The sequence below is a fragment of the Rhagoletis zephyria genome, unplaced genomic scaffold, assembly GCF_001687245.7.
Source record: "Rhagoletis zephyria isolate East Lansing unplaced genomic scaffold, Rhagoletis_zephyria_1.1 Rzeph_scaffold_02946, whole genome shotgun sequence".
NCBI classification, from domain to species: Eukaryota; Metazoa; Arthropoda; class Insecta; order Diptera; family Tephritidae; genus Rhagoletis; species Rhagoletis zephyria.
In genome coordinates this window covers 23116-34875 of record NW_016160030.1, presented here as the reverse complement: position 1 = coordinate 34875, position 11760 = coordinate 23116, and the positions used below count along the sequence as shown (strand labels likewise).

Sequence of the window (11760 nt, the reverse complement as noted above, 5' to 3'; positions counted from 1 at the left end):
AAGTGTAAAGAATTTGCCATGCACATAACATATGTAAGTACTTAAACCACACTCTGTACATATGTATGTATGTACGTACATGCACATGTACAGATTTGTTTATTACCATGCTCAGCCGGACAATTTTGCTTATCTAAGTAGGGGATTTGGCGCCTGCCCGAGGAAGCAGTAAAAGATGTATTTACAAATCGCATAGAGGGCTTTAGAAAGTGTTAAAATTGGCTCAAAATGACTAGTTGACGTATGTACATATATGTATACAAATGTAAATACATATGCTTCTACGCACGCATATCGCTAACTTAATAAAGAAAGGTCCTATCTAGCATTTTTGCTTCTTTGCAGAGTGATTAAACTACTTAATAGAAAATGAAGTAATTCAGCTTCGAATGCATTTATAAAAGTATGTATTTTAATGAAGTATGTAACTAATTTTATCCTATAGGAGTTATTTTGAGTTGCAATAAGACTTTATTTTGTAATCTGCCGACTGTTTATTAATAAAAAATAGTTAGGGACTTCTATATTAGGGTAACGATATTTATGTACATATGTAGGTATGTGTATATATCCAAATATTCCATCCGTACAATTCGAAGGCTATCAGAAACTAATATACGCCTTTGTCAAATAAGTGGAAAGTGTGAAAATTTTTTTATTAAAGCTTGATATTGCTTCTTTCTGTCTTTATTTCGCAAAACTTTATGCTTCGAAAGTGTAAAAGAAGATAAACAGATACGATCAAGTATCTAGTGCGAATAATTTAATAAATGCTATTAAATTCGTGCACAAACAAGCATACTAATTTGAATGCAATGAAATTGAACGTATGTACATACATACATACTTATGTAGGGTATTGCATACTAGGGTGATTTTTATTTGGCGACTATTTTTTTCACTCTCACCTGGAAACTTTGTGAGAAATATGTACCTAAAAAAAATCCGTGAAAATTTATTATACCATAAAATGCCTCTGAGCTGTAGGCTTTTTAAGAAATAAACTAAAATGTTATGTGTATTTTAAACGGGAAATCTTTACATGCCTCGGTCGAGTAGTTAATATCAAAATTAGGGGCTCAGATTTTCATGTATTTTTTCTAGGTATTTCTAACAAAATTTCGAAGTAGGAGTGAAAAAAATAGTCACAAAAAAAAGCACATAGTACATTCATATGTATATAAAATTTTGGTAGACAGAAGATCATCTGCCTTTTTCCGGTCTTGAATATTTCTTTTTTAAACTCACATAAAGTTGATAACAACTCTTCTCATGATTGCTTGAGTAGTTGTTCTTATTAAATGCTACTTAATTAGTATGTAACATTTTTGTATGCTACCGACAGTTTATCTACAAAATATTATGTTAATGCGTTTGTTCATGGCTGCTGAGCCGGCTACCGCCTAGTTTGCTACATTTCCATTTCTATTTCATCTATGCCAGCTCTTTGCTTTGCCGGCACACGGTGGATACCAGTACAATGGAAACTTGTTTTGTCGACATAGTAAATCACGATGAGTAACCAACAATGAGTTGCACGATCGTTATTTTTGCTGTTAAATGCTTTTTCTTTAAAGATTTTTTGTTTTTATTTCTGCAGTTAACTGGGTCAGCTATTTTACTTGTCAATGTGTGAGTTGACTGGTTATTGCACAAGCGTTATGAAGAAATTGCGGCTATCAACAATTTTTTAGAGGGTCACGTGCCTTTTTCTAGCACAAATAGTCTAACTTTTTTAAATGCTTAAACATTTATGGAGACAAATAACGAATAATGTGCCCTATTTCAGAACTTTCCTGTAAGATTTTAGCTGCCTATTGTTAAATTAAAAATGCAATAAGACGTAATAACTATTTCTAATACTAGTATTTCTGCAGCCTACAGGTATATACCTATATAAATACATATATAACTGTACACGTGTAAATTATGAAATTTAGAGTTTACTCAAATTATTTTAGTGGTGTCATTTACCTTTAAGTTCTGTTTAGTGACAATTGAGTGGAATCGCATACATCAGCATATAAATAAAAAAAAAAAATACAAAATTTAAGATATTAAATTTGGCATATAAAACGAAAATGCATGTAAGTATGTATGTATGTATGGATAAGTACGTAAGTTAATATGTTAATGCATGTATAAATATTATCAGAATGTAGTTATATAACACAAGCAAAAGCGAAAACACACATGAGCCACAAACCCATAAGCAATGTTGCAAAAGAAATATGTACATACATACATATGTATTTTACTTGGTACCCAAAAACCCTTAATTAAATAATTGAAGCTTTGCTACATACCTTTCACCACTGGCTCTGATACTAAAGTCATTTCCTCTTGCGGTATCATCTCCATCAGCCGCGCTATATCTTTAGCCAGCATATTGTCCACAATATCTAGCAAATGCGGTTTTAACGAATGGAATTTGCTAAAGTCTTGATGTTGCAGCACATCCTGCATTTTCTTGATATCGGGGAAGTCACCCGGTGAAATAGAGTGTTCCCGTTGTATGCGATCATAAATTTGCCCCAGATTTTTGATCAGCTCCTTCTTTTTGCTGTCTTTACCGAACACGGAAGGCATATCTTTGCGCAGTTCAGAAATTATGAAGGCATGCACCTTTGCCAGACGCGCACGCTTAATCAAGTCGTTGAGTTTGCGCAGTGCTGCATTACGTGGCAGTGATTGCAAATCACGAAAGAGGTCCTGCTCTTCGTCTTCGAAGAGGCGGCGATTAGCATCGAAACGAAGTGGTTGATCCCAGAAAGAACCGATGTACACCCGCGCCACTTCGGGAGTTTGCAGCACCTTACCCAAGGACCACATTAGGGCTCCGTATACACGCATAAGCTGCTGGTGATCAATCATATCAGCCTTATTGAGAATGATGCGTATTTTGTCATCGTGTCCTTTGAGCGCTTCGATGGAACGTCGAAATTCGTCGGAGATATCCAGCTTATGTGCATCGAAAAGCAGTATGATGCGATCTACACGCTCTGCAAACCATTCTAGCACACCGGTGAAGTCATATCCGCGATCGATGCGTTGTTTTTCCCCCGATAAGATACCGGGCGTGTCTACAATAGAGATTGCCTGCAAGACGGGTGAATTGAGAGTAGAGCACTGGAAACGATTTAAGAAGGCGTTGCCGTATTTGCTCAACGGACGGAATTGCTTTTTGGGATCGACCACCAACGCATTACCGGGTATAACACCTTCTTTTTCATCGTGCATTACTGCAATGAAGCGATCTGTAGTAGGTTCGGGTCCAATGCGAATACCAGGGAAATCACGCTCCAATAGGTATCGAATAAACGTCGTTTTACCGGTAGAATACTGTCCCACAAGCAAGATCATCGGCTTGGCATCGAAGTCAGGATCTTCAAGCTTCGGAGAGTGAAAGTCGTGGAACTGGTAATGCTCCTCCAGAGGTAGCAGTTTACTGCGATAGATTTTTTTAAGTTCTCCCACCACATTTTCTACAACCTCTTGATTAGCTTTTTCACGTTTCAAAAAACTAAACATTTTGTTAAGATTTTACACAACTATAGCGAGACAACGTTTCACCAGCGAAGACTTCACTACACAGAAAGGCTGTAATATGTAATTTATAAAAAGAAATAAAATCACTTTAATTTGATATTTGCAATCCCGCTTATAAGTTATATTAAACAAATGCGCCCCAAAACAACTCGGAATGAATCACGCACACGCATACAGATTTATTTTTGGAAAAATTCCGTCACAATTTTCTTTCCCACTTGCCTCACTGCCACTTGTAGGTACGCTTATATACTGGGATTTGACCGCGTTTATTCGTAGATATTCCGCCCCAAACTTTTACAACCAAAAGCAACAATTCACACACCGCCTCATGCACTCTTTCCAATTGGACTAATGAATCACCGCCTGCCTAACGACCAATGCATGTACCCAAATGCAGTGTTAACAATAATTTGGGGGAATGAAGTTGAATAATTTCTCCTTTAATTACCTCTTTTAATTACATTCACTTTTCTGTCTTTCTCCGTCCACGAATCTGCACAAACTCGTCACTGGAAATTGGTAAAAATATGAATAAGCAAACGTCATCCGCTTTTTGACATTCCATAGTGACTTTCTAATTGGGAGCTTTTGACATTAGCCAGAGTGGCCAGCGCACAAAGATTAAGGCGATGCCACCTGCAGAAAACGTATTGTCTTAGAACGTAGTTTTTAGCGGGCGATAAAAAATTTCCGTTCGGTGACGTAAAGACAAATTTATTTTTATCAAAGAACGTAAATGTACATTTACGTTCTTTGTTTTTATGATTTTTTGTATCTGGCATAACAAAATTAATTGTAAGTGTAATCTGAGTTCTTTCAGCTGTTGAACGGAATTCCATGCATGCGTGATAAGGTACCCTACAAGAAAAGGACCTTTTTTCTGACCACTTCACTAACACACTAAAATATACACGAATACACAGAAAAACATTAGTAAAAATAACCTTAGGAAATACAATAAGTCGAAAAGAGACCTTTTAGCAGTGCTGGTAAAATCCCCATGTGAGAAAGGGACGCATAGTCACATGTACACAAAAGAACTGGTCAGGTTTTTCATAACGGGTGATTTTTTTGAGGTTAGGATTTTCATGCATTAGTATTTGACAGATCACGTGGGATTTCAGACATGGTGTCAAAGAGAAAGATGCTCAGTATGCTTTGACATTTCNGTTACCGCAAGACCTGAGCATATTTCCGGTCAAAACCGGTTGCGTCAGTGTTGGCAGTTACAAGATGTATGTAAAATTGTTAATGTTGATACACATACATGTATGTATGAACCAAACGGAAAATATGCTGGGATTAAGGACGTGCGGTCCTTCCCCATGCCCTAATTTCATTTGCCTTGTGGACAACACTGCCACAGACACTAAACTCTTGTGTGTTCTATTAGCGCCATATTTGAAAGCATGCATTGCTTATCACTCAGCTAGACCATAGTAACTCCAATTCGTACCGCTGTTACCATGACGCCATCATATAAAATAGCCTTGGAGGTAATTCAAAAACCTACATACATAGTGTTCACAAATGCGCCATCATACGTATAGAAGATTGTTTGTGGACGTGCGCAAAATATGATGCGCAGTAGCGAGGCAAGGTGGTGCATTGATACTGATGCTGTGATAAGCCATTAGCTTGGGCCGAAAATCCGCTTTTTTAGAGTTTTGATTGGTAATAGCAAAAATATAGTTCATTATGCTCTAAAAAAATCTGTGGACAAGAGTAAAATTTTTGGTCAATATCTTAGGCTCGCCTAAGTCCATCAAAGTTGAAGTGGTAACAAAGAATGCTTATTTCGATTCTCTTCAAAAATGGTCCATATACCAAATAATGTAGACTAATACTTTCGAAGATGATTGCAATTTTAGTAAAAAAATGTGTTAATTAATTAATTTTTTATTTTATTTTTTTTTTTGGCGCATTGAACTTTGATGGACTTGGGCAAGCCTAAGATATTGACCAACAATTTTCATCTTTTACACAGATTTTTTATAGAGCATAATGAACCATATTTTTGCTATTACCAATCAAAATTCTAAAAAAAGCAGATTTTCCGCCCACGCTAATGCTCATCCAACTAGTAAAAAAGAATATACATAAGTACATATGTATATACAAACATATCGGAATATGTATGTAGTACTTATATATCTAGCTGAACGTGATTTGGCCTCCGCTTGGCATTGACATTGTTGTCATAGTGAAAGCCATTCGCCGCCCCCATTTAATTAGAGGATTGGGAGTATTTACTCGCAGGGGTTGGCGGAAGTATATGGCACAGCATGAAAATGAAGAACAGATGCAAATGGACTTCTCGTACGCCTGCCATCGTTTGTAGTTTTTGCGTAATGTGAATCAATGCAAATTGGCGGGGGTGTTGCTTTCATTTAGCAGGTGTACATATGTATATAGATAAGTTGGAAGCCATTCTAAAAGGTTTATCCAAAAAGGGCTGAAAAAGGGCTTCCCTGAATGCCTTCTTCCTACTTATAATTTACGCGAATGTATACGGTTATTTATTTAGCATTACAAATGAATTTCATAATGCTTTTTAGTTGCAATAAAACATATTTGATAAGGACCTTAAATAAAAACATAACGCACGGAAGTAAGTTTTATGAATGGAAGAAGCAGCTTTAGAAGAATTGCTCTGAACACCCTTCTGAAGTACGTAAACGGAAAGCCCTTTAAATTTTTTCCACTCCATACAAAAAAGAAAGGACTGTAGTGTCGAAAGCTCTTGACTCTCAGAAAGACATTTTGGAAGGACTTATAGCTTCTAAAATTAACTACCGGGATGTAGCGGGATGTAAAAAGTGGTCGCCAGTGGTTAGGAGCAGTGATAATAAGCCAGACATTACAGGAGCTAATTCGTTTACAATACATATATGCGTTTCAAAAACCATATACTAACTAAAAAGGTGGAAAGAAAGAAACTCGGAAAAGAGAATGCTTACGATGGAACGAAAGACACATTAAAAATAAAATTTTATTAATTTCTTTTTGGTTTTGTTTTTTGTTCGCATTTTTAGCCTTCAGTTTTGTCGCGCTTTGCATCAATAATTTCAGCATTTTTTCTTGCTTGCATAACGTAATTAATATTATATCTTAATATCAGCATATCGTAAACCTTTTAATCCTTCTTTACGGGTTCTTTTTTGTGTGTTAGCATTATACATAATTAATTTTCATATTCCATATTAACCTTTAGTACTTGTATATAGTATTTGTGTATGTATGTATTTACTCGTATGTATAGGGGTAGGTAATTGTTACATTATACTTGTAAATTTTCATTACAATTATTATTGTTTTAATTCATCGTAATTGCATCAAGTTGCATATAAGTATGTATGTATTTATTTATGTATGTATATATTTTCAATACATTATTGTTTTTCGTTTTGCTTAGCCTTTTCATCTACATATATAAGTATGCATGTATGTATGTATATAATTATTAAATCAATGTTTAATTTTTGTTTATTAGTTCTTAATATTTGTTATTCCAACATGAGACTGCTAAATCTTCTTTAGCATTATGCATGTAGGTAGTAATTATCCATATATCTTCGTCTTATCGTGGGTTATTTACGTTTAGGTCTTTCATTCATTGCTACGGGGCACATTGCTATGAGACAAGTTGCCCTGCAAAACTGTTTATTGTTATCAGTTTTTAACTGATCGGTTTTCATTATGCTTTCACGTTGCTATACCACAAAATAAAATGGACAAGTTCTTCAGCTGAAAAAAAGAATACAGAAAATGAAAAAAATAAAATTAAAATAAAAGCGAATTGAACAAGTATTTAGGCCCGTAATCTTACAAGTAGTCGTAAGCTAAATCAGATTCCAGTTAAAAAGATTTTGAATAAAAATTAACCAAGCACTATTAAGAAGTTACTACATATTTTAATAAGTTGTGTCAGCGGATTACTTACAAACATTTTTGAAAATAAGTTAATACATACATATGTATGTGTGGAATTTGTATTTATAGGAAATAAAGAGACTCCTAAGTGATATCGCTACTGGTATGCTTATGTATTTCAGGTCAAATTTACCGAGATATTATTTAATTGCGATGCATAACTTTAACTTAGAACGTGCTTTTAGTTTGTAGGCATGTTCACCTTCTTTAACTCGTAACGCCGTTTCAGAAATAAAACGTGTTTTGCTTGTACTATGACAGAGTTTAAACACGAGTTTATTTTACTATACAGATATAATGTGAAAACTTGCTTCTAAGTTCTTTATGATGACGGGCCAATGTTCAAGAAAAAAGGTTGATAGTAAAATCAGGAAATTAAAAAAAAACCCCAAACAACTAATGGCAAGAGTTCTACTAATTGACTTTCAATTTACTTATCGATTCGTCAACAATTTTCTTATAGAAGCTCTTTATAAAAGGCAACAAACTTTCGTAAAATTCTCCATCGCAGTAAGCTATTTAAACAAGCATTCGAGCGGCCTTTCTGCCAATAGCCATATAAAGTTTATTTCAAGCAATATCTTTCAAAACTGTTTGAAACCGCACTTCCAGCGTTGGAGCCGTAATACCCTTGCGTACATTTGGCAACTTAAAAATGAGCTTATAGAACTTTGCTTGTCATATCTATTTTATATATATATTTTTTAACAGCTTGGTTACAGTATGTGTTGTAACAAACTAAAATAGTATTTAACACAGCAAAAATTGTAAGTAAACCCTATACATTTTCTCTTTTAATCCACCGATAAATTTTGCTTTCAGTTTTTACGTTTTTCTAGTTACGAGGTTTAGCTTATGACACATCTTGTTTTTTTTTTTTTTTTTTTATTTCAGTGGTCTGTTTTCTTTTTAAATACAATATATGTAGTCCGAATGGGTTTGCTTTCTAGCTCGCTTGTTTCTTTTTTTAATTTTTATTTTATATTTAGTTTAAGGTCTTTTCAATAAATGTATAATGTATATTTAAGGTATTTAGGAATTTAGGAGCTACTGCTCTCGTGTTTCTTTGAATTTATTTTATAATTTTTTTATACGCTTTTTTCTTCGCCTCGAAAACATATATACGATTTATGTAAGAGTCATAATAAATATACACGTATATAATATTACTGTTTTATACTTAATAAATACATATACATATAAATATAAATAACAAAACAACATACACAATGAAGGTAAGTTAAGAGCAAGAAATGGTAACAGGGAATAAGTTCGATCGTGTATTCGTAGATGGTGTGTGGGGGGTATGTGATGACTTGAGAATGGCAAAAATGTTAGGGTGAGTACTTTATCGCGATAATTGTCGGATAGGTAGGCAATAAGATAGGAGTTACATAAATACTCATAGTAGCACAATAAATTTTCTTTTTCATATTAATTTCAAACATCATGTTAAAAGCTTCTCGTTTTGGAATTGAATGTAATTGAAGTATTTATGAATTGATCTTTGAAATCTTATAAATCTTAATCTCCATTGAATTTAATAGTTATAATAAATACACATCTCAAATTTTGCGTTTTGGTCTTAAATGTTTCAGTGGAGTTTTTTTTTTTGTTTTTTTATAGCTTTTTTAATTTTAATTAACCGTTAAATTTAATATTAAATAATTAATTATTGTTGCTTATGGTTTGATGAAGTGCTTTTCTCTCATCAATGCAGCTTAGCGTGCTCCCCTTAATTGCCATTGGGCAGTGGAACCACAATTTGCACATATGACTGTGGGAAGTAGCCGGTGCGTCCATTCAAGGAGCCTTCATACCAATTGTCGTCCACACGACTCAACAATGTAATTGTATCGTTTTCTTTGAAACCCAATTCGCCGGGATTCTCTGGTTCAAAATCGTACAGTGCCTGGCAGCAAGGTTGCTGCTGGCGCTGTGGTGTAGTGGCTCCCGCCACCAGCGACTTGGCTGGCGAGCGCAAGGGCGAGGGCAGCGGTGATGCCGCTGAAGCCCTGTGTGCCGGTGTGCTCACGCTGTCCGTGTCGTTAGTGCCGGGGCCATCCAGATTCAGATCCAACAGCGTCTTGGGCACAAATTCCGCTTTTGGTCGGGCCTCGGCCTCTTCTCGTTTTTCATGAAGTGTCTCCTGCAAGCCACGCAGAATTTCTGCGCACTGCGAGTGGAATTCGAAAAGCGCCTCAGCGAACGTTACCAATTGTGACACGTGTTCTGTGTCGTTTTCGAGCAAGTTAAACATGCCCATTTGCGCTAAATGTAGCGATTCGGCAAATTTCTCCTCGGCGCCTCGAATCTCCTCGTCTTTGGCTTGCCGGCGACGCTTGCAGTCAAAGTCGAGGCGTCGTCCTTGCAACTTTTTACGATGATGCATCACCTCTTTCAGTTCCTTAGTTTGTAGATGATGAAGTGGTTCTAAGACGTTTTGCTTTATATTGTCATCTAGCGAGTATTTTACATCAGCCATTTGTCTCAGCGCCTCGCCGAATTCGACGAGCGCCTGCGCGAATACACTATTCTCCTCACCCAACTTTTTGCCGTACATCAGCATACAATCGGCGAGTAGACCTTCAGGTTGAGGATACGTATTGGACTTAGCCTGGCCGGACAGTTTAGAGATGCCCTTGACGGCGGCCATTTTTGCACGCGCCGTCGGATTTGGCTGCAAGAACTCCTTTGTCTTCAACTGCAGCTCTTCGACCAGTTCAACGGTAACATCCGTCTTGCGCTCCATTTCCATGAAGTCCATATCCAGCTTAGTGCCTTCCGCCCCACCCATTTTCTCCGTCACATACTGGTTCGCCTTGTTAATTTGTTTTTTCAATCCTGCGAACGCCATCCCTGCTACTTTCGCTTTTTTCACTCACTCGGCCTCCTCGGTGCACACTGCGATTTTCACTAGAGCGTTCAATTACGCGTATTTCTGGTTTTGCAAACACCGATACGGCTTATCGGACTTTCGATTTGCACTTGGGAGTTGTTTCTGGTTTGATTTTCTGCTTTTCCTCGATGAAATTCAGTTTTTTCTACTTTTTGCGCTGATGGAGTTTTCTTGCGCTGCAAATCGATATTTCACATCCAAGGAATTTGTGTACTTTGTAGTGGAGCTTTCGGTGTATGTTGGAGATAGGAGAAGAAATGACTGGAAAAAGTGTTTTGCACTGCGCCAACATGCCCCAAAAGCGGGTGGAGGGCAACTTGACAGTTGGTTTTTGGGGCTGTTTCTGACATTCGTATAAAAGCTCAACTGTTGGTAAGGCAGGCCAGCTTAGCTGGCAAAGCAGTTTCTTTAAGGCGGTTCAGAAGTTGCACAGAGATGCATTTGGAACAAAGTAATGTTGATGGAATTTTTGATTAAGCGTTAAATTAAAAACCAATACCTTTCAATAATTGCTTTATTAAACAGTAACAAATACAGTTGTTTCGTAATTGTGCTGGAAAAAAAAGAATATATTGTTCTAATTCATAAACATATGTATATCACTTCTTTAGGAGTTTGTTGCGTCTGCTGCTGTTTGTCCTGATGCCTCGGACGTTGCAGCCTGTGCGCGAACCTTAGCTTCGTCGTCAATGGCTTTCAACTCAGCTTTGGATTTGGACAGCTGTAAAGCAACACACCGCATTTGAAACCAAGGAAGAGTTGAAACTGTACTGCAGCTATTGAATCCCAATTCAGCGTTGCCCAAAGTGTCCTGCACACGTTGTTGCAAATCTGCTGGAAGATCGGGCGTTGTGAGAAGCTTCTGCGCTTCAGAGTTTAAGACGACATTCTGGAAAAACTCTGGTGGCGGCGGCCCTGCACGTCCAATGCCCAGCCCAAGACCTAAGCCTAGACTCAGTTGAGCCTGTAAGGCGAGTGTATTTTTAATGAGTACTTAAAACCGTTATATTATTAAAAAAAAAAAAAACTTACCTTTGCTGCTACAAAACCACTAACTAAGAAAAAAAGTAATACAAACTTCATCATGAATGAATTATCTTAACTTAAAATTTATAAAATCCTGTTAGTTATTAGCTGATTGCGCTGCAATTTTGACTTTGTTCGTTCAACTTTTCGTATTTGATAGCTAACCCACTGGACTTGATTAGCTTTTATATCCGAAGCGGTACAGAAGCTTATCTTTTAGGTGCGTAGATTTTTCCTTTGAATTTGGTATTTGATTTATGTGGTCATCGCGTCATCTCAGGGCCACATACCTACTTTCGTACACATGGATTTACATACATACATATGTATGTACATTAGACTGCATCACC

General features: G+C 36.5%; 3 protein-coding genes across 6 annotated transcripts in view; all 3 read right to left on the bottom strand.

The window, feature by feature from the left end:
- Positions 1-4102, bottom strand: part of Past1 (putative achaete scute target 1) — a 21383-nt gene extending 17281 nt beyond the window's left edge. Inside the window, exons 1-3 of one of the 4 annotated variants that reach the window (XM_017622831.1) lie at positions 4014-4102; positions 2307-3600; positions 1975-1983 (exon numbers count right to left, since the gene is read on the bottom strand). In XM_017622831.1, coding sequence (XP_017478320.1) covers positions 1975-1983; positions 2307-3531 — 1234 coding nt within the window. In that variant the 5' untranslated portion in view covers positions 3532-3600; positions 4014-4102. Of the gene's footprint in view, positions 1-1974; positions 1984-2306 lie in introns of all 4 variants that reach the window. The other 3 variants (XM_017622830.1, XM_017622829.1, XM_017622832.1) reach the window with 3 other exon arrangements.
- A 2394-nt stretch (positions 4103-6496) lies between these two features.
- Positions 6497-10713, bottom strand: EndoA (SH3 domain containing GRB2 like, endophilin-A). The gene is made up of 2 exons (XM_017622828.1): positions 8712-10713; positions 6497-7299 (listed from the first exon to the last, which is right to left on the bottom strand). Exon 1 carries the CDS (start codon positions 10340-10342, stop codon positions 9221-9223), a length of 1122 nt encoding a protein of 373 aa, XP_017478317.1. The 5' UTR covers positions 10343-10713; the 3' UTR covers positions 6497-7299; positions 8712-9220.
- Positions 10714-10947: 234 nt separating this feature from the next.
- LOC108368080 (uncharacterized) lies at positions 10948-11553 on the bottom strand. The gene is made up of 2 exons (XM_017622837.1): positions 11417-11553; positions 10948-11348 (listed from the first exon to the last, which is right to left on the bottom strand). Exons 1-2 carry the CDS (start codon positions 11468-11470, stop codon positions 10992-10994), a joined length of 411 nt encoding a protein of 136 aa, XP_017478326.1. The 5' UTR covers positions 11471-11553; the 3' UTR covers positions 10948-10991.
- Between the last annotated feature and the right edge of the window lie 207 nt (positions 11554-11760).